Source organism: Diplotaxodon limnothrissa, linkage group LG7 (genome assembly GCF_057381915.1).
Source record: "Diplotaxodon limnothrissa isolate DT_005_m linkage group LG7, D_limnothrissa_male_GT1.1, whole genome shotgun sequence".
NCBI lineage: Eukaryota > Metazoa > Chordata > Actinopteri > Cichliformes > Cichlidae > Diplotaxodon > Diplotaxodon limnothrissa.
The window spans coordinates 50043194-50071094 of NC_140602.1; the positions used below are offsets into that span (position 1 = coordinate 50043194).

A 27901-nucleotide genomic window follows, 5' to 3' on the forward strand; every position below is an offset into this window, starting at 1 on the left:
GCCTGAAAGCTGTGGACTTAAATTTCTTTACTAAAACTTATGAAATTAAAGGAACAGATTTAATTTAGCGTTTTGTCTGATGCAGAATTAAACATTTTTGTCGTTTTATTAAAGTGATGATTCTTTAGAAATTATGCAGAACAGAAGTTATAAGGTTTTGAGGCTTGGCCGTGACGGATGAGATTAGCACACACAAAGCAAATAAAATTCAGTGTGGAAGAGCAAATACTTCTTTATTTACATGTGGTTGTTTGACATGCAAGGCTGGAAAGGAAGTGGAACCTTAGCTGAGGTTAATGGTCATAACTGGCCGCTCACTATTGGTTCTAATATGATATCACCATGATAATACAGTCTTTGTGGATATTTAAGTTGTTATATAATTGTTTTGTCTTTTTAAAAAATGATTATCCACACGCGTGCGTGTGCGTGCGTGCGTGTGCGTGCGTGCGCGCGTGTGTGCGTGTGTGTGTGTGTGGCTATTGCTTCATCTTTCTATAAATGTTATTTACTGTCATTCTGAATATACAACATGGTTTGCATTGAATCATCACTATATCTGTGTCACCATGGTCTAAAAAAAAAAAAAAGACCTAGCCACATTGAACCTTCTTCCTCTTGTAGGCTCTCACACACTACATGAATGTCATGTCTGATCTCTCTGTCTTCTTCCCCCCCTCCCTAGCTTGAGAATTTTATAATTCTCTCCGGAGGAAGAGCGTCGCATCCTTTAAGGATTCACAGGTCAGAAACTCAACTCCTCTCCCTCCTTCCCCTCCCTGTTTGCTGTGCAGACCAACACTGCACTGCTCGCTGGCTTGCAGGCTTCAACACGAATGCTGCATGCTTCTCCAACCTTCTCCAACCCCCTTCCCCTGTAACCACTTTGGGGCTTTACTGTTTTTTGGTGTGTGTGTGTGTGTGTGCGCGTTTCCCTTGCATGATCTCACTTGGACAGCCTGATTCTGATTTGAATCCTTTTGTTTTTGCAACTTCCTTTTTTCCCCCACCCATCATTCCCTTGTGCTTTCCTCTATGAGATTCGGTGTTTCTTTGCTTTTCCAGTCGTGATTCTTCTGTTCTGCGTCTGCTTGGAAGCAAGTTATCGGTCTGCGTTGCCTTAATTACTGTTATCTAATGATGCATGTAGTGACGGGTATTGTGTACACATGCAACTAGCTTTTCACTCTGGCTTTACTCAGGCCCCCCCAGACAGCAATTGTCCAGTCACAGCTTAGCTACCGTAACTAGGCACGGCAGGTCTGTCAAGCTTTGAATTTCTCCATATGCCAAAGTGGTGTCCGGGTGGCTGAAGATAGACAGAAACTTGGCACCTGAAAGCGTTTGGAGGGTGGTGTCTTTTTATCAACTTTCTGAAACTTGAACAGGAGAGCAGAAGTGTTGTTTTGGTGCTCTGCATGTTTAAATGCTAGCATGCCCAGCTTCACTACCTTTCTAAGCAACTTTCAAAGCTGTGTTGAGCTTGTGGGGTTACGGTTTGCAAGAGCAGCAGAATCACCAAATGGGATAGAAGATGCAGGTATACTAAAATTAGTAGCCATAGCGTCTTTTTCTCTCGTCTCAAAACCAGTAAAGCAAGAATAAACTCTTCTTTTGTTACTTACAGACCCGTAAGTAATTGTTTGAGCTAAAACGTGTTCATTTATAATCTGAGACCAAAGCTAAAAAGAAGTAGTTCATTTTTTTTTCTTTTTAATTTTCATGAAATTAAATGTTTCTTTCTCTTGAAAAATTCCTCACTCAGTGTTCGTTCGTTCTGCTCGTCCCTGCTCCACCTGCAGTGGTTGCAGACTCGACAGACTGTTTGAAAACCACTTCCCTTAAGAAACTGCTAAATGTGAGAGTGAATGGTTGAACCACAATCGCCGCAATTTCATCTCTGCTCTAAAACGTACACAAAATACACAAAGTTAGCGTTCCAGGTAGGGAGGCCTGACGAGATAAAGTCTGAAAACATCAGCTGGCAGCATGGAGTGAAGTCACAGGAGCCTCGCTCCCAGCAAACTGTCAGTACAGGATGCGTCGCTCAGCCACACTCGATTATGAAAAGAATCCGAACACCTGTGGGATGTTTGCTTTTCCCCCTCAGCAGCTCGAGGCCTATCAACATAATGCAGTTTCCAGCCGCAGCCATCAGCCCGCACCTCTTTCAGCTGTTGTGATCAACACCAAAAGTGCTTAACAGAAATAGGACTGATTAGCAAAGTGTTGACAAATGTTCCGCTCACCAAAGACATGCATTAAAATGGTAGTTTATTCCTGTAGAGGTAGTTTTAAATCAGCTGTGATCTATTACCGAATTTGTAGCGTTACAATCCATTTTGGCTGGTGAAAACATTCGTTTTTGTGGGGGGGTGTTGTTTCTTAAATCCTGTCCTGTTCGGCAGCTTTTTGCTATCAGAATTATGATCTGAATGCACTGTTGTGCCAAACACACTGCTTTTCCGAAATGAGCTCTGTAGGCTCCTCTTGTTCATGTTTCTTTTATACATTTATTTATTATTGTTATTTCAGTTATTATGTTATATGTATACTTTAGATAGGACAACAGTCACATGATAAAACTATCTACAGTGTGCATAAGGCCAGGGGGCGTATGGCGGTCGGTTGAATATTTAAACATTTGTTATAATTAAAGTCAGCTGGTGACAAATGGACCTTTTGTATTGGATTTATTTTTAATCTGCTACTTTCACTGTAAACTGTGTATGCGCCACTTGTGAGAAGTGAACACTTGACCTAATTCTGCAGGCCAGATCACGAGAAATTGGTGTGAGAGGAGTTTGAAGTTTTTCTCTTGGCTCCGTGTTTATCCCTCTCCGAGTGCTGCGAAGGAAACGGTGAAATTAGTGTTTTATGTACTGGTTTGCCAAGTTCAGGAGGACACACTGTTAGTGTTGTGGCATCCTGTGGGCGATGGGATGAGTTTTCACACAGCACTCCAAAGGAGGGTTTTGTCTATGCCGGGCCAAAATTACCACCGTGAAATCAGTGCCTGCTGAAGAGTGCTTTGAGAGAGAGGCAGAAGAGAAAGGGGTCCTCTTTAAAGGCGGAAGAAAATATAGCAAGGTTTCAGTGATGTTTACAGCTAATTTTGAATGTTCCTTGACTGGTGGGAAACTGCAATTTGGAAGATTGTTTGTTTGTTTTGGATTTACCTTATTGCACTCTTTAACCACTTAACAGAAAAAGTCATTAACATGTTGGCTAACATTAGCTGATTTAAAATCCAGCTGCAGAGAAGTATCCCACTCTGGGTGCTGAAGTCACCTGCCCTTTGCTGTTGCTGTTTTAAAAAGGTGGGGTTTTTTGTTTGTTTCTTTTAAACTACAACCAATGCAACTACCATTCACGAGCTTGGGACCTTCAGCTGGGCTTCCCAAAATAGTCTCACAGTATGTGCCCCATCACAGCAGCCTCAAGGAAATTACATCAAGTGAAAGGTTTATGATTTTACTGCGAGCGGTGGCTTCTGTGTGACCCCAAACTATATTATAGATTGAAGTTATTCACCTCAGACAGAGTGGCAACACTTAAAAAATTAGATGGATTCTCAATGCAGCACTTAGCATTTCTTAATAGTTTGGTATTTTGCACTGTGTACCAATAATATTACCATTGCTGTATTAAAAAAACAAACTCTGAACACTTGTAAATAATGACAAAAAACAGCAAATTTCAGATTTGTAATATATTCTCTTGGTGATCACCAGAAGTTCCTTTTTCTTTTTGCCAGTACAGATGTCAATAGTAAAACTCCTCCACTTTTTCCCTCCTTTTAATTAAAAGAAAAAGAGCCTGGTGATTATGTTTTCATGTTAGACTACAGAGGCACATTCAGTACTTGGACAGAGAACACCACACAGTAATCCTTGTTCCTCTAGTTAGCTTACTTCACTTGCCTGTATGTTTATAGGGAAGTTTTTCCAGAGCCATGTGACTTAGGGAAAGGGCGTGTTGTTTTTAAAAAGCTTGCCATCGGCAGACTAAATATACCCTTTACTGGACCTGACCCCTCATTTGCCTTTGCTGTGGCCACTTTAGGTCGACAGGCTAGCTCAACAGGGGCCCTACAACTAGTAATTATATAGGAGGGTTTCCATTTTGCGTCCCCTGTATAGTGTTGCCTTCACACAAGCTCTTTTCCTCAATTTAGACATTTGGGTTGTCATCGATGGTTTACCTAGAATTTAATTCTACCTTGTTTAACTAAATGAAACCCAGAAATTATGGGTTTTTAGCCTGTTTTTGGTCAGAAATGAGGACAGTGTACACTTTTTGTCAACATTCAGTCTTAATGTAAATGGATATAGTGAACCCTGCTGATACATCCTGCTGATAATCCTTGATCTTAAAGCGCGCCCCCCCCCCAGCACATCCCAGTGAGATCACCATGGACAATGTAGAGTGACTGCTGTATCATCTGTTGCAGTTTTAAGATGATTTTTTTCTCCCATATGACCAATAGTCAGCTGTGCCGCAGAGGTCGTACAGCTGTTCACTGGCTTTCAGAGGACTTTGTTAAATTAATGGGGCTTTTACTAGGTGGCTTTGTAAGTCTGAGCTGTAGGCTGAAGTCAATCCTCAGTGAAATCCAGATGGCTTGAACCATAACTACAGCTTGAACTGCTGTGCTGATTTATCCTGAAAAGTTAAGCAAATCGCATCCAAGTTAATCACATCAAAGTCTGTTTGCAGGATTGGTGGAGCAATACTTCATACATGTCTGACTGTTCACTTTGACAAGCACAAATCTTAGCTTGAGAACCAGCAGTTCAAGTTGAATTATTGGTAAAATGGATACTGGATACACTAAATTAATAAAGTTTAATTAATTCAGGCAAGCTTATAGGAGTGAGCTACAACAGCTGGGTTAACTTTGAGTAATAACTATAAACATAAAGGATCACTCATATTAACTTAATCCGGTTGTTCAGTGATGACGTGACGAATCCTACTTCCGGGTAGGGCTGCTCGATTATGGCAAAAATGATAATCACGATTATTTTCACTGAAATTGAGATCACGATTATTTGACGATATTTATTTCGTCCGCCAGAGCTTATATTATTTTTTTACATGCTGTAGTGCCATTTGTGGGAGCATTTCAAGTTGCTATACATCAATACAACTGTTATAGCCCATATTTTAAAAATGTGTATGCATTAAGTCCATAGTAACTACATTAATTGCAAAAAAGTGCAATAAACTACAAAAAAAATTGAAAATCGTTTTTGTTTTTACATATATTTCTACTTGGAGAAATTTAAGAGGTTTATCCCTCAAAACTTTAAATACAAAAAAGTTGCAAGAAATCCTATGATGCAAATCCTATGATGCAAATTTGCAAAGAATATGCATGTGCATCAAAATAAACTATTTCCAGCAGTGCAATTCGAGTTCTAAGGCCTACAAGTAAAAAACTACATTTTGCGCAAAAATGACGTCACTTGCGATAGTTCACGTTGGTCTTTTTCAATGTGGGAAGTGTTAAGAACAGCTGATCGGATCGGCAAAGCGTGTTTCTGGAATATTATGTTTTTGTTCCTGCAAGCGCTTTTTATGCAATTTTTGCAAAGCTATATGTGGAAGGAAACCGTGACCGAGGACAAGCTGATGGCATAAGATGTAAGTACAACTCCTCCGGTTTCATATGGAAAAATATTTATTGTGCTAGCTTAGCGTTCAGGTTCTACAGGGATTTAAAAATAGTTACACAAAACGAGCATGCTGCTCTGACCGGCTTTAAAGGTTTAACAATAACAATGTATTGAATAATGACTTTAAAAAATAATATAAAATAGTGTGCAAATACTGATAACAGTGCAAATGTTTGCAATATAAGAAATAAATGAAAAATGTAAACTTTGCAGTGTTGCTCTGTGGTGCAGCTACGACACCATAGCAAAGTTTACACACTGTGTCTACTTGATCCACGTCTGACTCCGCGAAGCCATAATGTTTCCACACCACTTAAGTTTTTTTTTTTTTTTACCTCTCTTTTCAACCAACGGCAGTCCACTCCTCTCCAAATAACTTCTGCTTAGCTTTCCGAGCTTCCCTCGGGTCCTCTTAATTGTTGTGACGCGTGTTCGAAATGCAGAGCAGTGCGCTTGATTTGCCACATGGAGCAGCGCGAGAGTAAAGCATGAGGGAGGGGCTAATAATCGGCTCAGTCATTTTTAATGATCGTTGAAAGCCCAGATCGTAATCGTGATTAAAATTCGATTAATTGAGCAGCCCTACTTCCGGGTCTAAAGTAGTCTGCGTTTAATATGGCTTTTGTGTTGTTAACATGTTTAATGTTATGTATTTTCTTCTATTTAATCTCCAAAAACTTCTAAAACAGTCAGTGATCACTGCTGACCTCCCTCGGCTTTTATTACCACTAATCATTTATTTAAGCTCAGTTTTTAAAACCTTACGATGTAACTACAGCCCAGCCCATGCAGCAGTATATGAATGACTAACCTCGTATTGTGGATGGATTATCTCAGTTGTTCTCCTGGCTGAAGTTTGGTCCTTTTGCAGCATCCTGCCATGCGATTACATTTGTTCCTGACCACGAGAACACTCACGTTAACTTTTATTGAGTGTAAAAAAAAGTTAGCTTGTTTATATTATGCTAGCATAGCTGTGTCGCTAGCGGTCACGTAGCGCATCATTATATACCAGCTAGCCCAACTTCAGTAACCCTACAAACGTCACTGCTGTTTAGTTTTCTGTTTTCATTTATGTTGGAAGTGATAACAGAGCTGTACGTTTTAATTTGTTTCCGAAACCCCGCAGTCAGGACATGCTATATTGTATTTAGATAGAAGTTAGCTCGCTAGCTTCTAACTTCTAACTCCGTTAAATGTCATAAATTCCGTTTTCATGGATGCCTGGATGTTAAACTCAATTGTTACACCTGGTAGAGCAGAACGCTGATCATTTTATTAAAGATGAAAGACTTTAGACAGTTTTTCAACTCTCAGTAATGCCATAGTGATCGTTTGATATATGGACCTGCAGCGGAGTTTAGGCCCAGACACGGCTAGTGACGTCAGACTTAACGACCGGATACAATGTGACAAATTACAGGAGTTCTGTTTCAGTTAATTGGAATCACACACCTTAGTTCCCTGAATAAAAAATAAAAATGGAATCAGGAAATGTTCATGACAGCCCACAAACATGAAACCACATTACAAATGCAGCATAATTAAAATGGAGATCCTGACATTACGTGAATTGTTATTTCAACTTTTCAAATTAATAGAAAAGAGTAGGTGTGCAAAGGTCATTATAGGCTAGCAACTAGCTGTGAAATAATGGACATTCTCCATGTTTTCCAGTAGCCCAGAACGCCGTCTTTGTGTATTAATTGTACTTCTGTTGCTGCCGCCCCAGACACATCTGGCCAGTTAATGGATTGGATGTACTCATGTAATTCATAGTGACACCTTTTGGTTCGCTTGGAAATTTTTCTCTGTGTGAAAAGAAACCATATCACAGGGAAAAGGTACAACTTTACAAACTCCTCAACTGATTCAGACCCGAGTAAACAAACAAGTGCAAACCTGTATTAACTGTTACCTTGATTTGTTTTTTACCCTTTGATTTGACCTTGATAATTGCACTCAGTAGACCAAAACAACCGATACCCTTTGGAGGTCATCTTTGTTTCCAAACAAACTCCAGAGCAGTTCAGCCTTGATCTAATCTTGATGTGACACGAGTACATGGTGTTGGCTGCAGATTTAGCTGGCCAATATGGCCAATAAGCAGACTGAATGCTTTCACGTGATTGGTAGTGACTCATTTTGGTTCACGTGGAAACCAGTTCAGGGAAAAAAGATGCAAGTTAACAAGCTCATCAACCGATTTGCACCAGAGTAAATAAACTCTAGTTTATTTAGTTTAAATGTCCATATATAAATTCAGTAAAAAACAGTCCATATATTTAAAGCGCGAGATGTTTTACAAGGAAAGCATCTTTAATAAGATTGTTATAGCCCTGTAATGCTGAATCAGTGCTGTAGTCTTTTAAGATGACTCCCATTAGTGTGGGGAAAACATAAAACAGGGGACAGAATATATCTTTGATCATCTGATCGAAGCGTAATAGTCAGCTGGAGCCAGTAGCGTGTCTGTAAAGCCTTGGCCATCTCAGAATGTCAAAATCGGTTCATCAGCCTGCGAAGCTCACGCAACCCAAAACTCAGATACAGCTGGCAGTATTTTAAGATGGGCCCCACGGTCCCTGTCAGGTTTAATAGGAGCAATTTAATGCCTACGGATGGCATTATCATGTGTGCATGTGAGCAAGCTCGTGTTTCTGCCACATCTATTGCTAAACTCCTTTTAATCTGTAAATGACATTGAAGCAGACGTCTGTCCCCATCAGTGTGTCATCCTCTGTGGTCTCTGTATTTTGTTTCAAATACAAGACCTCTGGCTTATTTTTTTATTTTTTTTTTAAATACAAATATGTTTCACAATAGCACGACAACATACAGCTGAAGTTATTAAGAAATACCTCGGCCATAAAGAAAACCAGATGGTTTTGAAAGAGGAGAAGAAGAGAAACAATTTTTTACATTTTTCTTGCTGGAACCAAAAAAAGAGGTTGAAAGACTCACTACTTCTCCTGCAGTATTGATCAGACTTTAATCAAACTTGCACGCAGTGATAATTTAATGGTTCTTCGCTCAAGCTTAAGGTCAAGGTCACATTAGTCATTTCATGTGCAATAATATGTGAAGGATAATGTGTGGTGAGCTAATAGGTCACCGATGCGGTTTAATCTAAAAAATGACGAAAGATTGGAATGCAAATTGTGAGAACTGTGACTTGTTGAAGACATCACCCATTGCTTTAATGAGGTCATCCTCACAACAATGCACAATAACTTCTCTTCTACGATCATCCCATTGTTGCTAGATGACATAAAATGATAGGGCAGGTCTATTAGCAAGCCCTGTGCAAAGCTGCCTCGTTATCATGCACTCTTAGTGCTGCGTTATCATTATTCCCACAGCTGGGTGGATACTGTACAGATGGTCCTGCTGATTACGTCTGCCAAGAAGGGTTTGTGATTGGTTTGTTCTGTTTGTTTCACTGTCTGTTAGTGGCATTACTTGAAAAGTTGTGGACTGGAGTCCACAGCTTTTTGAGTATTGGAGTTGGAGATTGGCCCGTGCTAGAAGTGTTCTGGGTCCGGAAATTATTGGAAGGATTCTTTACTGTTGTGAGATGGGGCGTTATACTGAATCCTGAAAAAAGACATTCTCCCCACAAAATGAGCTACTTAGAGCACATTTCCCATTACACAGTTTTTGTGCGTGGTTAGGCACATTGGTGTAATGGCATCAAACGGAGCAGAAAAAAATGAGTTGCAGGCTCTTGACGTCCTGCGGCAAAGGAAGAAGAGCATCTCTGTGCATTGATGCTGATGATGGGTGAGTGCATGGAAATAGATCCAGCAAAGAGGGGAAAAAGAAGTGAGGAGTTGGAGCTGTTGGCAGGCACTGAATGTCCAATTCCCTCACGTCACCCTCGACTGCGCTCTGAATCTTTGCCCCACTCTCTGCTCACAGGATGCGGAGCCTCTTGTCTGCACTCTCTGCATTGGAAATGAAGCGGCAAGTGGCAAAGCTGCCATGTGTGGCTACGTGACAAGTCGGCCTACCGTTTCATTAGAGAGTTAGATGTCAGCCTGTTCTTCCAAATCGATCACGAAGGATGAGTCGGGGTCTTTGCTGACTCAGCTCCACCTCAGACACGGATCACAACAGAATCTATCGCTCACAATCACTGAGTGAGTAACTCACAAAACTATGGCAGTAAAAAAAATTTCTTCTGTTAACATACCCATTGATAGCGGACGTCTACATGCATTACTTTTTGTCAATGCAAAAAGTTGCTCTACAGACAAAAAATGTTGACTACTTTAACATTGGAGTGTATAGAGATTGACTCACTACTGCAGCAGTGTTCGAGTGGCTCTTTGAGGAACTGCAGTTTTTAAAAATGTTCACTTTAAACACACAAATTAAAAAACAAAAACTTGCAGCTTGTTTTCCTCAAGTGATTGGGTTAAGCAAAATAAGAAACGGAATAAATCAGCTAAATAAGATTACACATCTTTGGTCCTTTAAAAGAAGTGCAAACATACGTTTTACTTTCATTTAAACTGACTTGAATTTGTTATTTCTTCTCCTTTTACTTTTGCTCAGACATTCAAAGTTCACACTGCAGATATGCTCAGCTTCTGTTTCTGCCTCTCTGTTCTCAGTGGGCCGCCTGCCAATATTAGTGCCCATTTAACAGCACAGTGCTGGGAACCCCAAGGCCCCAAGCAGGTGTCAACCTCCCTGCCCAGCCAAAGGAGCTGAGAGGGGAATACAAAGGCCTCAAAGAGACTTGCCAGCATGGTAACCGTCTTAAATATCCCCGGCCAGTATGGCCACTCCTCTAAATCTCAAAGCAGGAGAGAGTAGCTGCCAGTATGCGCTTTCTGCTACTGTAACACTGACTCTCAGAGGGTTTTGAAGCTTAAACTTTGCCTTTGACTCGGAATAGTGATGGGCGGCATCGGGAATGCACAGATGGAGCATTAAACGTATTTGGAGGCTTTCATTTATGGAATTTGGTATGAGAGGATATCTTTCAAAGGCACAAAAACCAAAAATTCAGCGTGCCTGGGGTCTTCAGCACAGATTAAGCATTGTTATCTCGTCCTTTCACACTGTTGTTATGTCCGTCCTTTTTGGTCGAACATAGACAGTCTCAGCTGCGCTCATCCAGCAGTTTGTGTTATCTTAATGGGATGCATCCAGAGCTCCTGAGCTTGTGTGATCTTTGAAAACACTAGTTTGGCTCTGGGCTTTCCTCGTGGGTAAGCTGCCCTGGCATTTAGACATTGGCAAGGCTGTAGAAGACCGGGATGAGAGGGAGAAGTGATGTCTCTCTCTCTCACTGTTCATTGTTGGCTGCTCTGCAGTGATGATGTGGATGTGATGGGGGTGGTGGAGTGGGAGTAGAGTGGAGGCTACTCTCATCTTCAGTAAACAATAGGTCCTTGTGTATTTGACCCCCTCTTTAGCAGAGTGGAGTCCATGGCTATGCCTGAAGCCGGGATGGAATTCCATCTTTGCCAGATTAGGTTGGTGGAAACCTTCCCCCCCCCCCGAAAAAAAAGGGGGGGGGGACCTATTATTAAGAGGGCCATGGCCTCTGGGGCCATTTGTTCTCATTTAAAACCAAATCAATAATCAGTTATTATCCTGCCTCTTTTTCTGCAGCTGGGGGTGGGCTCCATTGATTGGCTGTATGTGCTGCTGTATGATGCATCACCCCCTCCCCCGAATAACTAATTACTAACCTATATTTGAGTTGAATGTGACATAATGGTGCTTGTAGGTCATTAAAAGGTAGTTGACAGTGATTTATCTGTTCTTTGAGCTTAAACGATGTTCTATCATTTTAATTAAAAGGTCTAAAATGAGGACAAACGACCCAATAAAACATTTATGCACATTTTGCTCAAAGTGGCGCCTTGTGGGTATTCACCTGAAATTTAATCCTTATCTTACGAGACATCTGATAACCCTTAATCGCATTCCATGCGTGACTACTCCACCCGTTTTTTTTATTTTGGTTTTGGTTTGTTTGTTGCGGTGTTGTATGGGTGCTTCCACTTCATTCATCGTGCCGTTGTGCAAACCAGAAAAACCGGCTTTGTGATCAATACGCTTCCGTAGGAGACGACTGTGCAAAGCACCTGACCCACCTGCTTCCTGTTTACTACAACAATACTGGCTTTAGTTGAACATAACACAGGGAATGCAGGCCTCAGTAAGCAGTCTGCTCCAATTATGTAAAAGAAGGGTTAAATGAGTGAGACAAAGCAGGGTACCAGCGAGTTGCACGCGCCCATCCGCCAACAGGGCTCCGGTGCTTGAGCTTTGCAATTGCATTATGTCCGTTAATCACTTTGAGAGGTAATGTTGTTTCCGTGTTAATATTTATAAAATAAAATCAGGTAAACCAGCTTCCGTTCATGTCAGAAAGAGTTTGGTTGGCAGTCATAATATTGACCTCAAATCTTGCATTTTTTTTTTCCGTTTTGTCCCCTGCAGAGCAGTAAATTTGGCAATCGCTGCGTGTTTTACAAGCAGGATTGAGAACAGATTTAGAGATTTATTTTAATATTTTACTTAAGCTTTAAAGCTTTGCTTTTTTACCCCAGCTTTGCTGCTGACCTAAAACTGCCAACTTTGAAATGTGGGTTTGTTGAACTGTAGGATATTAACCATTTCAGATTTGAAGGAAGAATCCCAACAAAAAGACTGAACACACCAGAGTATTATTCGTTATGCTAACATGACACAGCATTTCAAGGAAGAGAAGCGGCGGCAATGTGTGACTTTCAAAGCTCAGAGCTGCACACAAAAATATGATTTGTTTGGGTTTATTTCATGTGACAGTGTCAGCCACCTGAGACAGGCCTGGAAACGTTTACATTTACGTAAATGGCACACAGAGCAGCTTAATGGAGGCTTTATCAGGCTCATCCTGAGGTGAAAGCAGCAGGCCTGAGCTGTTAGGAGGAAGACTGATCACAGCGATCTCCAAATTGACAAATGGAAAAGAACATCCGGATCTGATAAGAGCTGGTAGCTGCCAGGAATGCTGTCATCAGTCTGGTCATTGTCATCCTCCTCATCATCATCATCATCATCGCCCGAGGCAAGCGGATACACCTGTCTGAGTCTTCAACAATAACGCGGTGCAGGATGGCACGTCCGTCTGCGCACAACAACAAATGAAAATGTCAAACTGTAATTCACACCAAATCACACACTGCATTCTTCCTTAATCTTCCGGATAGGGTGTGTGTGTCTGTGGTTTTGTGCTTATTTTTAAAACAACAACAACAAACTTTTCTGTTACTGTAAGTCATATTAGATCGTGTGCAGCCTCTTCATTCTGTCTCCTCCTCACTGACTCCTCTGATAGCTCATTCAACTTCACATTTGTTGTTCTTCTTTATTTAACCGCACAAAAAAGTCTTTCAAGTGCTGCAACTATTTGCCAACAAGTGATCGAATCATTTTGTCAAAGTTGATTTTTGATTTCTGATTTGTTTGTGTGCTTGTGTTGTGTGTGAGGATGAACCCTGATAGCTTAGCGGGAGGGAACTAGAGTTGACACCTGTTCCCTTTTAGCATCTGTGCCGCTTGATACGATCTGTCTGTGGCATGTGATGAAATGCTTTGTCAGAACGGGTTTTTGCGCGTGGCTTTACTCGCTGTCTTTGTGTGTCCCTGCAGAGGAAACTTCACAGTTCCAAAGTTATCAGAATCTAATATGGGCTTTGGCGTGCTGGGGGTGTTTCTGGGGCTGCTCCTGGAGGTTTCCACACACGGGCCCCACGGTGTGCCTCGCACTTCCTGGAGACATCAAGGTAAGGCGTGAAATAACATGCCGCTGGCTGGTTATTATGATAGAATCAGAGAATGTAAGAATGTAATGCTTGTTAGTCTGAAACACGAATACGTGATAAAGATCATTCACTTCAGTGCTTGGTGAACTCAAACTGCACTCTCTGTATTACTTTCTAATATATCACAGCTCTGTTATAACTTAGCAATCTACTGTGAAGCAAAGACGTCAACACCTGTCGCCTAATTTTACCTTGAGACAACCTCACCACAGACCCTCAAGTTGGATCCCTTTTTGTGTGTGTGTGTGTGTGTGTCAGGCAGAAGCTGTTTGCAAGCTGCCGTTTACAGAAATAGCTTCAAGTAACTCTGTCTCTGCAAGAGAACAAGCGCGGCTCACCCTTTAACCATGTTTCTCAATTCGCTGGGTCACAGTCACTGTTTCAGTCAGTCAGTGAGGGTATTTGCTTTCATGGTGGCAGTGTTTATGACCTGGCACCTGCAACATGAGCCCACTTGCACCTGGCACAACCATCCAAACACAAACTCTTCCCCCCAGGTTTTCCCATCAATCACAACGCAAAGTGTAATGAGAGTTTTCATTTATATAATGTTAATGCAGAGTACCCAGAGATGCACAAAGGTGTGACTCTAAGATGTGATTATAAGTGCTAAGCAGCTGTAGGGATGCACTGTAATGCGATCACAAAAATTGCTTACGAGGTGGTCTGGGGCCTTTTTGACCACACTGTAAACGCTGATGTGTCCTGATGACTCTGTAACAGAAAATTTGACTTCCCTTTTTGTTTTGGCCTTTTTTCAAGATACAAGGGACTTGTCTTGCCAGTATCTCCAGCTAGAATGCCCATACATACATCCATGGATCCTTCCTTTCATCCTTTTTAAAACCTTTCGTTAGCCTCACTTGTCGTTGCTGACTGAACTGATGCAACTTGGTCGGTTACAGCACAGAAAATAGTGTTCTGCTGGCCTCATTATCTGTCATTGGTTAATGTTCCTGCTTACATGTGTACACTTGAGTCCCTTTAAAGTGTATTAAAGTGTGTTGCCTTATTCTCCTGTGTGTGTGGATGCATATAATTCCCGATTATTCCTGCAAACCTAGTTTCACTCAGCTGGCTAAAGAATGCACAGCTGTGCACAAAAACAGCCAATGACGCAATAAAGAGCAACCGGACTTTCCAATGTTTCCAGTATTTGTTATCTTAGTTTCACCTTAGTTTCACACGGTTTCGAGTATCTCTCAAAACCGGGTCTGAAACGTTTGGTTTATTGAACACCTTCTGATGCATAAACTGCAAATAGACAGCGCGCTGTTTTGTTCCAGGTCCTCATCCAGCAAACCTCTCAGCTATTAGGACGGGGAGAAAACAACCTCGCTCAGTACAGCTACACAAGCCTGGGTGTGCGACCTGGCCTAGTTCTAAAATTTTGGGAATCATAAAATAAAGTAAAAAATGTAGTGAGCTTTATTCACTTACTGCTTCATGAATGCTTGGTTTCACATAGGATTTTATTCTCTTGGATCTCATCTGTGCTTAATATGACCAGTTCTGGCTGTGAGCACAGCAGTGCCAGCCACATGCTGTTCTAATTGGGCAGCCAATCAGAAGAAAATTGGCCTAAAGAAGGAGGAGCTTAAAGCGACTTGTTTCAGATAGTTGATGAACTGAAAGGCTCCACTAATACAGTTTAAACTGAACGAAGATTAGTTTGCACTGTGAGTCATGCAAAGCTACTGTAGTAGAGCCCAAGAATCAAAATAAGGAGCTTATTGCAGTGAAACTTTAAGCTGTTTTTAAGTGTTTTTGGCCACAGAAACACCATAAACACAACGCTGACAGTTTTAGAGAATGATAATGTCCAGCAACAATGTACCTAAAGTCGTGTGTCTGGGTCCACGATGAGTAAAAGTCCATTTGATCTCCGTTTAGCTCCACCTTCAAAGAAACGTCTCGCTCTTCAGCTACTTAATGTTCGACCGTGTTCACCTACTAGTCACTAATTTAAACAGAGCAGTGTACAGTGGGTATTAGCACTTTGTCCCTTGTGACTGAATGTGAAAGCTGAAACTGTTGTGGCTTGGTTAATATTTATTTGCCTGCGCGTGGGTCCATATCTCAAAGCAGCTAGTTCTACTGTACAGATGCTCATTTCAACATATCAGCCATATCAGCTGTAAATTAAATTCTGACTACAGTTAAATACAGATGTTATTGAGTAAAAAAATGGTTTATGATGATTTTTTTTTTTCTGCTAGATTTAGATCTGATGGAGTTTTCAGAGCCGGGCATCTTCAACTACTCCACATTACTGCTGAGTGAAGAAAGGGATGCGCTGTATGTGGGAGCAAGGGAGGCCATCTTTGAGCTCAGCAAGAAGAATGTGAGCGTCAGAAACAAGAAGGTAGTTAAATCTTAAACGATTCATGGTAATGCATGTGGAGGGATGTTTTAAATAATCTGGATTATAATATTTTTTTACTTTATTCCTGTTTGTTTAAGGTTCCGTGGCCAGTTACAGAAAAATCTATGAATATGTGCACGCTGAAAGGAAAATCAAAAGAGGTTAGTTTAACAGCTCTTACATGCTGGGATGCATGCATGGATGCTGCTCTGTCCGTCTGATTAGAATTTGGCAACCGAAGATCAGTGTGACCTCCCAAAACACTGGTTTGGTGACGGTTCAAAAATGTATACTCTGATGACAAAGAAAAAGACAAATTTCTGAAAGACAAAATTAAATAACTGAAGTTATGTAATTTAATTTTGAAAATGTCTAACATTAACTCTAGACGGGCGAACTGTAACCACAAGGTCATAATTCTCCTTTTGTTTTGTTCCCTCTTCTTTCAGAGGGAGTGTCTAAACTACATTCGAGTGCTCCAAGCAGTAGATGACACGCGGCTGTATGTCTGCGGCACACACGCCTTTCAGCCTCAGTGTGATTACTTGGTAGGTTAATTTTCAACCGCTCTTTACCCAGACGCCGTACTTCACTGTTTAAACTCACTTATTAACACCGCCGCCTCATCTCATAAGTAATCTTCTCTTTCAGTACTTTGGCAACTTCTCACTTCACGGTAAACCCGAGGACGGCAGAGGGAAGTGCTCCTTTGACCCCTCGCAAAGCTTTACTACTGTCATGGCTGGTGAGTTGAGGCCAGCTCTTCTCTCATCTCATTTCATAAAGTGCTTATTTTGGTTATGGCTGCAGTGAAATTCATAACAATCCCCTTTGTTTTGTTTTGTTTTTTTTAGAGAAGGAAAATAATTTTCTGATGTTTTATTCTCTGTTTTCCTATCAGATGGAGTGCTGTACTCGGGGACAGCTTATAATTTCTTAGGCAGTGAACCGATTATATCCAGATACTCCCCAACCCAGTCTCTGCTGAGGACAGAGTACTCCACATCATGGCTTAATGGTGAGTTGAATGAACTAAACGATTGTCAGGCTGTTGGGAGAATAGCTTTTAAAAATGTGTTTTGAAGGTTGAGAAAACATCTTGTAGAAATGTCCCCCGAGTGCCACTGACTCATGTTAATGGATCTGGATTGATCTAATCCCTTCTTTGCTGCAGTTTATTGACCTGTTGTTGCAGCATCACTTTCACATATGTATTTTGTTGGTTGGCAAAATACATCGACTACAACACCAAGAAAAAAAAAACAACTCCTTCCTCTTGGTAATTAGAGGCCGTGTAGAAAACACAGCAGTGCTTTTAACTACACGGCTACCAATTTGTGACTGTGTGACAGATCAAAGCTGAGTAGGCCTCAAACCAGTGAAGTATCAACCTGTCATGCTCCCATGTTAACACGCAAACACACACACACACACACACACACACACACACACACACACACGCTCAAAGATGATGATGAAGAGTGACACAGCTGGCCTTGGCTCTTTTATGATATTGTTGCTGATATGAACACAGCATTACACGTCACCAGAGGGAGATCCCCAAATTATCTCCATCCTGTGTGCCAGATTTAAATGTGTCACATACTTATTTAATCAAAGTTTAGGACTCTTAATCCCACCTTTAGGAATACAGTGAGACTTTTTACAGTACCATATCACCCTACTTGTGAAAAATCCCAGTTTGATTCTGGGAGGAGACACAGTCTCAGGGGGTCACAAGTAAGTGGGAGGGTTGCATCAGGGAGGTTATGCGGCATAAACCCTGCGCAGAATCGGACATCCATCCACTGTGCCAACCCCCTGGGAAATAAGGGAGCAGTCTAAAGTTTTTACCCCTTGGCCGTAAAAGGCTGATGGGGTATTGTCGTCACTCCGCCAGGCAGGACACCCAGGTTTGTGAATGTGATAACTCAGTTCAATTCAGTTTTATTTATACTGCACCAAATCACAAAATCAGTTGCCTCAAGGTGCTTTATATTGTCAGGTAGGCACTACAATAATCCATACAGAGAAAAACCCTCAACAATCATATGATCCCCTATGAGCAAGCACTTTGGTGACAGTGGGAAGGAAAAACTCCCTTTTAAAAGGAGGCCTTAAAGTAATTAATGCCTGAACTAGGTTTTCAGCGTCACTCTGAGACAGGATATTTCTAATTTTAGAGATATTGCACGAATGGAAGCAGTCCCAGATATTTGTTTATGGATGTGCATTGAAGGACATATGCTGCTGGTTAAAAATTGCCTCTGGAGGCAGAGGAAATGCCATCCAGAACTCGAGAACAAAGTGATATAGGATTTTGAAATTGATAGCATTGATGCATCTAGTATCTAAATCTTGGATGAATTAAAATCTCAGTGACGTGGACCTCAACGTCAGAGGTCAGGTTTGCTGAAAATGACCTAGTATTTTCAAAATTTACAAAATTTACTAGGAGGTTGAGGGGTAGCACTGGTGGCCTCCAGGATTTTTTTTTACCTTTCTCTGCTTTCCTCCCAGAACCCAGTTTCGTTTTCGCCGACGTGATCAGAGAAGGGGAAAATGGAGCAGATGGCGAGGACGACAAAATCTACTTTTTCTTCACCGAGGTGTCGGTGGAATACGAATTCTTTGGCAAGCTGTTCATCCCCAGGGTGGCGCGTGTCTGTAAGGTCAGTACACGTTGTGCGCCATCTGCACATACCAGCGCTATCAATCCATCCATCTTTAGCCACTATTTCCTGTGTCCTGCATGTTTGCGTATGTATGTTTGTGCAAGTCTTTTTTTCTCCTTTTTTTCTTCCTCCTTCCAGTTCCCTTTGCCTCTTTTTTTTAAAAAAATTTAACCTTAGCTCATAATTGGAGCATGCACATGCAGAGACCCATGGCACGTGGACAATATAAAACACTGTTCCAGTGCAAGCACTTAACTTGCAACATACATCATAACAGCGTATTGTAATGTTTCAAAGTTAGTAGTATAACAAACAGGATAGTTCTTTTTGTACTATTCATTTCAAGTTTTACTGCTTTGAAAATGTAAATAGAATAGAATAGAATAGAATACTTTTATTTGTCAATTTCTTCAAATGTACTTGCCATACAAAGGAATTGAAATTACGTTTCACACTGTCCCATGCGTAGACATTGACAACAATAAGGTGCAGATGCACAACAAAAACAGCCCTAACAATAAAGTAATAAATAGTAATATAATAATATAAATAGTGCTAAAAGAAATACTAAAAATATATATATAGTTGCAGGTGTGTGCAATTGCAATGCAAGTCAGGAATGTTTTCAGTTCTTGGTTCAGAGAGTGTTTCTTTGTTGGAGAGTGTGTGTGGGTGAGGGGGAGTAGAGTCCAATCTGTCTTCCTATACTTCTGCCAATCTGGTGATTCTGCTGGCTGGGAGTCGGGAGGGAAGAGAGTTCAGCAGTCTCACAGCCTGGTGGATGAAGCTGTTGGTGAGCCTGGTAGTGCGGGAGTGGAGACTTCTGTATCTCTTTCCAGAGGGCAGGAGGCTGAACAGACAGTGCGCGGGGTGGGTTGCATCGTTGACAATTGTGATGGCTTTGCGGGTGAGGCGAGTGGTGTAAATGTCTTGCAGGGAGGGGAGTGGTACACCAACTATCCTCTCAGCTGTTCTCACAATGCGTTGTAGAGCTTTTCTGTTATAGTCAGTGCAGCTACCGCCCCACACAGTGATGCAGCTGGAGAGGATACTTTCAATAGTGCCTCTGTAGAATGTAGTCAGGATGGGTGGTGGAGCACTTGCCCGCTTGAGTTTGCGCAGGAAGTAGAGGCGCTGTTGTGCTTTCTTGGCCAGTGATGCTGTGCTGGTGGTCCAAGAGAGGTCCTCACTGATGTGCACCCCCAGGAACTTGGTGCTGCTCACCCTCTCCACCGCAGCGCCGTCGATGGTCAATGGGGGGTGACAGGTGTGGCCTCTCTGGAAGTTGACAATAATCTCCTTGGTCTTACTGACATTTAGCAGGAGGTTGTTGTCTCTGCACCACGTGGTCAGGAGCTCAACCTCTTTCCTGTAGTGGGTAAATGCAACTGTAACTACATCTTTTCTTTTTAGTCTTGTTTCCTGTTACCAAATAAAAAAGCAATAATGGATGTACAGTTTTTAGACATATATGTATTTGCACGTAATCCTCCACCCCCAGTCAGGGATCCCTGTATGTTGCCTGAGAGGCAAAATGTAGGGCAAGAAAGTGCATAATCCACTTGGCGCAATGCTCAGAGCTCCTTGTTAAGCTGGATAAGGTCAGCGTTTCTAGCATGTTAGGAAAAGTGGAAATTCTTTCTCTGCTCCAGCTGCCCTCTCATCCCTCACTGCTAAATATCTCCAATATTGTCACGACAGGGCGACCTTGGAGGGCAGCGCACTCTGCAGAAAAAGTGGACGTCCTTTCTGAAAGCCAAGCTGGTGTGCTCCATGCCTGAGCTCAACTTCGTTTTCAACGTGGTTCATGACGTTTTCATCCTGAAGGGGACAGACCGCAAAAACACGGTCATCTACGGAGTCTTCACCTCTCAGTGGTCAGTGATTTCAAGGTTTGGAATTGGTTTGGGTCGGGAGCGTTAAACAAGCAAGCAAAGAGCAGCATTCACATCCAGCCTAATGCAGAACTCGAAACTCACTCCCTTGCCTCATTTTCACTCTTCTCCTTGTCTCTTCCTGACATATGCACCTAGGGGTAACGTGGGTTTGTCAGCCGTGTGTGCCTACGAGATCAAGGATGTGGAAGACGTCTTCTCCAAGGGCAAGTACATGCAGAAGGCCACGGTGGAGCAGTCCCACACAAAGTGGGTACGGTACAACGGCATTACTCCTACTCCACGTCCTGGAGCTGTAAGTAGATGCCATGAGTAATCAAGATGTGATCTACTCAATATAGTAATCATGTTAATTAAAAGAGGATGCGTTGGTCATATGAAGTTGATTACTAACATCATCGCTATTTGTCTTCCACACCAGTGTATTAACAACCAGATGCGACTGCAGAACATGAACAACTCGCTCCACTTGCCCGACAAAACCCTTCAGTTTGTTAAGGACCACCCCCTGCTGGAGGATCCCATCCTGCCCATCCACAACAGGCCCCGCCTCATCACCAAAGACGTCAATTACACCCAGATTGTCGTGGAGAGGGTCCAAGCACTTGACAAAATTACTTATGACGTCATCTTCACTGGAACAGGTGATCAGTTAAGATGAAATGAAAATGAAGCCGTTACAAGCACTTCCTTGTGAAGTTTATCAGGCAAATATGCAAATCTGAGTCAGTCAACTTTGAATGTCTGTGCAGTGAGAAAGCCACGACTCGCCACAAACTTGCAGATAAATGTATTAAAGAGTCCAATTTTCCTGCGATTACCTTTGCAGAATAACTGACATTTTTATTATTCTCATTTCTAGATAAGGGTGTCCTGCACAAGTCGGTGCTGGTTGAAGATGAGGTTCATATTGTGGAGGAGATCCAGCTCCTGAAGAACGCTGAACCCATCAAAAACCTGCTGCTGTCCTCAGAGGTCAATTTATTTTATTGTCAATGAGTTTTAGGAGATGAGTAAAGAACGAAACCAAGAAAATGTGAAATATGGATCACGTTGGCTCATTTTTATAAGTCACTTGGATAAATATGCGATTAACTTTGTGGTTCATGTGCGTTTCCACAGACACAGTGCCTGTATGCTGGGTCAGACCTGGGTGTAGTCCAGTCTCCTACAGCTTTCTGTGGCAGGTATTCATCGTGTGTGGACTGCATCCTGGCACGAGACCCCTACTGCGCCTGGCACCCGAAGACTGCCACATGTGTCAACATCTTTGACACTGCCAGCCAAACACTCAGGTAATCTGTCACTCTTAATGCCACTAAAACAAAGCTAAAAACACACGTGCACTGATTCGTCCTCCAGCTTGACCTGCTTTACAGTCTTTGTGCAGTTATTGCACTGTGCATGTGTATTTTTTGACTCATAAAAACAATGCATGTCTTGCAGGGGGCTGATCCAGAGCATGAAAGGTGATGCAAACATGTGTCCTTCAGGTAGGCCTCAACATGCTCACACACCCATATACAGGCTTCAGTTTTATAAAGTGGACAATGCTGTGTGATTTAAACTGTGACTCAGATGAAGTTATGCATAGATGAAGAGATTGTGACCGTAAGTCAGCCATAACTTTTGCATGCCATGTCAAACATTCATTTTGTTGTTGGTCGTTACTTATCGGTTTTCATCATTTGCAAATTCCCTTTGGCTGCTGTTTTTTTTACAGCTTATCCATTACTCTTAGTTAACTGTTAACTTTTCTGCTGAAACCTGTTCAGGTCCACCCAGTTTATTTACACTTCTTGCCTACTGCAGTGTGTGGGTACTTGTACCTCGTGTTGGGAATTGTCCCCATTAGACCAGACAGTATCTAAAACTCACAATTGTCTCTTTTGTTTGCTTATTTTTAGTGCCAGTTCTGTTTCGGAAGGACTACAGGCATGTGGCGGTGAAACTGGGGAGCTCTGCCGAGCTGCCGTGCCTGGTACATTCCAACCTGGCCCAGGTGATGTGGAAATCTAACGACTCGGTTCTCACCGAGGCCTCTCGCTTCCACCTCATAGCCGAAAACGGGCTCCTCATTTACAGCGTGGCTCCAGAGGACCAAGGGTACTATGAGTGCTGGTCTGTGGAGTGGTCTCCCGCTGCTGGCAGGAACTTCAGCCGCCTGCTGGCCGGATACACCCTGACTCTGGATCTTCTGCCCAGACCGCCGCACCAGGCGGGGCATGTAGTCACCACCACCCTTGGTGGCCACGATGCAGCTACCACGGGTGCAGCTGAAGGTAAAGTAGAGACGGAGAAAGCCGCACTAACTTCAGCCCTTGCCCCTCCCAGCTTCACAGCAGCAACAGTCCTACCACCCTCCCCTCCCCAAAGCGACGCGTCACTAACCCCGCCCCCCAGCAGCACAGTCAAGCTCCAGCCAAAGGTAAATCTTCTTCCCACTAATTCCAAAGGCCCCCATCCTGACAGTCGGGACCCCTCGGCAGAGTATTTGCAGCACAACAACACCGCTGCCCTCCTCTTCCTCTTCCTCCTGTTTTTCCTCCTCTTCATGGCTGCGCTGGTGTACAACTGCTACATGCAGTACCTTCCAGCTCCCTGCTTGAGGCTGCGGGCCACTCTACTTGGCAGCCACAAGAGCGCCCATCAGACCGAGTACAGGGCCTGTGAGGCAGGTTTAATAGAAACCTCTGCGATCGAGAAAATTAACATGGCCGAGCAGCCGACCCAGAACGGCAGCCAAACCACTCAAAACCTCCGGGCACTCCGTGACACGGGGTACGAAACTGAGCCGGAGTGCGGGAACGGTCGCGTCCCCTCTCTCAGTTTCGGAGAGGAAAGCCCCTCCAAGGAGAAACCTTTTGATGTGGACTGTGGATCTCAGGACATTCAGTATGCAGATGCAGATGCAGAAGCTTAACGCTAGCCACAAGAGACTTGATCCCTCCTCTCGGCACAGAGAGCGCAGGGGGCCGCGCTTTTTCTGCATTTGCAGCTTCTGTCCAGGGCACAACATTTTTGTAAGGCATGAGAATCCCGAGGCCCAGATCGGGCATTCCCGCTCGGTTGTAGAGTTTTAACTCCCGCTGTTTGATTTTAGGGCTAATGGTGATGGTGAAGCAAAAAAAAGAAGCAAAAAAACAACTGTATTCAAGGAAGCTGCAGCTCCTTCAGCTTAGCCCAGCAAGAAAAGCTATTACTTTTTTTGAATTTTTGTCAATTTTCTTTTTAAACATTCCAAATTGGAAACATTGTTTACCAAATTGGTAAGTTACTGTGATGCTTTCCAAAGTGCAGTCACATTTCTATACAGCCTGAGGGGGGGGGGGGGGGGGCATTTGAAGCATTTGCATCTCTTTACTTTTTTTTTTTTTTTTTTTTTTTTTTTTTTTTAAAGCAGTGAATACTTCATTACACAGTGAATGCTTCAGTATTACATTGATTTCTCAGGGAAGAGTTGCTCAGTATATTGTAGCCTAGGTTAGCACAGCGTCACCACCCGGAGCATGTGGGCGTTAATCTCTCCCAGTGAACTGGCAGTAAGAGAAGGAATCAAACTGTTTGTACCACTGTGTTTCCTGCGTGCAGACTCTCGTGTTTTATTAGTATTATTATTATTTTCCTTCCTGTGAAATCGACATTCCCCACACAGATACAACTCTGGTCGTCCTGTGTATTAACCCTTGTCGGAGATCTTTCCATATGTGGTCTGTTAATAATGTAAAAATGTACAGTGTGACATGATTAACAAAAAAGGGGGGCAACATCAGAAGTTATTTTTTTAATTGTAATTTTATAAAGCCTTCAGTTTTAGACAATTTTCAGAGAATTATTATTTATAATGAGTCACATCTGTGGTAACATTTTGTCTAACTAGTTGTGATCTTCATCCTTGTTGTTTTTACTTTTTTTTTTTTTTTTTTTTTTTTAAATTTATTGCAGCTGATTTGAACTTTTTAGGCCATTCATTCGTCATCCCTTTGTCTGTTTGCATGCCAGCCCCTGTTTGAATTTCTTGTTTTTTCCTCAGTACTTTTTCTTCCGTCACTCCCTCTCACAGCCTCCTCTCCTGTCGCCACTTCATCTTCCCTGTCCTCTTCTGGAGGTAGCACTCCCTCTGCACTCCCTTCCTCCTTTCCCCATTCCTCTTCTCCCTCCTCCACGAAGCCCCATAACGCGGAGGCTCGGGAGGCCGAAGTGAGACTATTGCCTCCCCTGCTGAAGGACCAGGCCTGGGGGGTTCACGCGCAGGAGGCCTTCCTTCTCTTCTGCCTCGCCCTGGGTGAGTGGTGCATGTGACGTAGGCTGAGCTCACACCCCAGAATCTAAATCCTTCAGAAATTTCTTCCTTTCGCTTTTTAACCCATCACTCTCGCACATTCACTCTCCTCTCCTGCATCTCGCATGTTGGCAAACATCAGCTAACTGGGAGTGAGTGCGAGCATGTCAGAGTTCCTGTTTGTGTGTAACAAGTGATCCTCCCTGCTTTTTTTTTCTGTTTGTGGGAACGATTGACCTCCATTTTTAAGAGTATTTCATTAAAAAAACAAAGCAAACGTGAATGTTTAAAAAGATTAAGCTGGGATTCATTAAGCTGGAAAACTCAGTGATCGGGTCCAGTGACCACACTCTGACGGACGGACAGATCCTCCTTATCCAGGATATTAAGAATCTTTCCTCAAAACAAAGTTTAGTGGGTTCACTTTTCTTTATCCAGATCATTTTTGTGCCTGTAAACAAATGTAAATATATTTGTATATATGGGGAAAAAATACAATTTGACAATGTACATAAAACTAGGTGACGTAATGGGGCTGTGGTTCTTGGTAGGGAGGCAAAATAAAAATGTAAAACGTTTGCAACCCTTGTTTGTTTTTCTTTCTTTCTTTTTTTTTAAACTATCATCATCCGTTGTATTTTCAAAAGATAAGGGCTCCATAGAGAGGACAGATACATACTAATTAGAAAATGTTTGCCTATCAGACCTGAGATCAGGCAGCATGCATGCTCACTGATTGATGACCACAGGTGGACCAACCAAAGGCAAGTATTTCATGCATGTCTCAGTGGTGCCTTAAACATCAGAGGTCAACATCAATTCTGTCCCACAGGTCCCAGTGATGTCCACATTCACTGGCTAGTAAACGGGCACAGTCTGGACACCCCCATAAAGGAGTACCGTCGGCCGCTTGGTCAGAGGGAGGTTTTAGTGAGCAGCTGGCTCCAAGAGGGGCCGCTGATCAAGGACGCACGGTATAACTGTGTTGCTGAGGCCAGCACAGGAAATGACGTGTCTGAAGTTGACCTCCGGCTCTCTATTGGAGGTATCAGGTGGAAAATATTGACTATAGTCCTGCATGCAGAATGGAATTGGGAGTGTTCTGGACTGGCTGTTTCCATTGGCAGAGATGGATAATTGCACTGGTTTATTTCCATAAAGCGTGTTGTTGCTCGACAGATGAAGAGAACATTCCAACCCGAGATTTGAGCCAGTGGAGAGGTGCGCTCGCAGAGCACGAGCAACTGCTAAAGAAATGGGAAAAGGCCTGGGTAGGTCTGAGTGTGCTGTCTTCTCCGGTCAGTCGCCTGGATTGTGTTTGTGTCACGTGCGTCGGTTTTAACCTGCTCTGCATGTTCAGCTTTAGGCTGCCAGGCTGTTTTCGTCAAGAGTACTGGAGAAGTGCAAAGTCCAGGTTTTTATAGCAGCAATAACACGAAACGAGGGATGCGAAGAAAGAGCTAGTTCAAACGAAATGAGGGTCTGATTTAAGGGCTTTGAAGCTTTGAAGTGCACTTGTTTAAATACACCAATCATTAACCTGACTACAGCTTTAAATGCCTTTAACGTCATGTATCTAACGGTGTTGTACGAATCGCATGTTCTTTTAACCATATTTTGTAAATTGCATGAGTAACTAAAAGCTTATGTTCCTTTTAGAGAAGCTGCTAATGAGATTCCTCCTTCAATACAGGCACGTGTGAGTCTTGTGACATTTAACTAAATTTCCTAAATTTCTTGATGTTGCTGAATTTACTGGACATTTTTGACTAATATCTAACTAATATCAGTCTGTCTTCCTAGAGAGAAAACAATACCTGTAGGTCACGAATGGGTTAACTTAAGTATCGCCAGATACTTAAGCTGATTAAAAGCAGTGCATTGGTTATTACAGAATTTTAAAGTCAATGACTCAGTACTTTTCTCGTGGCTTTAAAATGGGGGAAATAATTATTTGATCTCTTGCTTAATTTGTAAGTTTGCTCATTTACAAATAAATGAAAGTGTCATATTTTTATGGCAGTTTAATTTTAATGGAGGCAAGTAATAAGTCATGATTTGCTTGGGGATCAAATACTTCTTTTACATTATATATGTGTCTTTTCTGGGTTTTTGGTTAATAGTCTGCCTCCATTAAAATTATACTACTATAAAACTTAGACTGTTACCTTCGTTGGACGTGAGCAGGGGATCAAACAATTATTTCCCCATCTGCATGTGCAGTTGTTGAAATGCATCAGTACTACTCCCAGCATTTCTCTTGTGTAATTAAATCGCACTGCTTGCGTAGTACAGCTGTGTTTTTTCCCGCTTTAGGAAAGCTGTGATGACCACAGAGCTCTGTGAAGAGTTGACTTGGCTGAATCTGGTTGCGAACATGGTCCTCCATCCAGGTGGACCACACCTTTGACACTGAAACTGTCAAAAAAACAACAATGCCACTTCTTAGATAGGAGTTTGGGGGACCATGAAGCAACACATTTACAATCTGCCTCCTGCAGGGGTGAGGGCAGTTGGGGGGGTTGGGGTCACCTATATGCAGTGATAATGTGGGAGTCTCCGACCAAACTCTGCAAGGAGATGAAGCTCATCAATCTGAGAACACGTGGGCTGCCTTTGTACCAAAAATACATTTCTGTCAAACGTCCTGAGAGCAGTGCTTGTAAGGAATGTTTCGCATTTTTAAAGCGATGGAACATGTCAAATGTTTATTGTGAGATTCATTTTAAGATGTTTGCACCTTCGCTGGCTTCAGAAGCTTCTGTCAAGTCCATCATAGCTACTTGGAATTTGTATAATCTTGAGTGAAAATGTCTTTAATCATCGAGCCCAAAACCCAATTCGTAGGATTTGATGGCAGGAATCGGGCCTGTAGCTCTTTTAACAACATGCCATCAAAATGCAAAATTTATCTTAAAAGAAATGCAGTTCAGCCCAAGTATGGAAACTTTTGTCACACTCACTGCTTTTCATCTGTTATTTTCTTCACATTAAAACTGTGACTACATATTTGACGCTGTAGCAGAAATAAACTGTTTAAATGCTGTCGCTTACGTCATGATGCCTTCAAGTTTAACACATTCTAGTGTTTAAATTACATGTGAACAGATGGTAAATATAATCAAGAATTTTCTTTGAAAATCATGTATAGTTAATGCCTTTACTGAAATC

The 27901-nt window shown here is 42.3% G+C and overlaps 1 protein-coding gene across 1 annotated transcript; it reads left to right on the forward strand.

Annotated features, from left to right (window-relative positions):
* Positions 1–691: 691 nt before the first annotated feature.
* sema4d (sema domain, immunoglobulin domain (Ig), transmembrane domain (TM) and short cytoplasmic domain, (semaphorin) 4D) lies at positions 692–27895 on the forward strand. The gene is made up of 19 exons (XM_085359846.1): positions 692–744; positions 13341–13474; positions 15733–15878; positions 15977–16039; positions 16328–16426; positions 16530–16623; positions 16780–16896; positions 18399–18550; positions 20255–20445; positions 20587–20743; positions 20870–21092; positions 21311–21423; positions 21571–21743; positions 21895–21941; positions 22356–22730; positions 24512–24733; positions 25563–25775; positions 25910–26001; positions 27047–27895. Exons 2-19 carry the CDS (start codon positions 13378–13380, stop codon positions 27074–27076), a joined length of 2604 nt encoding a protein of 867 aa, XP_085215972.1. The 5' UTR covers positions 692–744; positions 13341–13377; the 3' UTR covers positions 27077–27895.
* Positions 27896–27901: the final 6 nt, after the last annotated feature.

Excerpts from the sequence above, each read along its gene's own strand:
- sema4d (XM_085359846.1), top strand. The coding sequence starts at position 13,378 with ATGGGCTTTGGCGTGCTGGGGGTGTTTCTGGGGCTGCTCCTGGAGGTT. Across the intron at positions 18,551-20,254 it reads GGGTGGCGCGTGTCTGTAAG|GGCGACCTTGGAGGGCAGCG; the intron begins GTCAGTACACGT and ends TTGTCACGACAG. Across the intron at positions 26,002-27,046 it reads AGAAATGGGAAAAGGCCTGG|GAAAGCTGTGATGACCACAG; the intron begins GTAGGTCTGAGT and ends TTCCCGCTTTAG.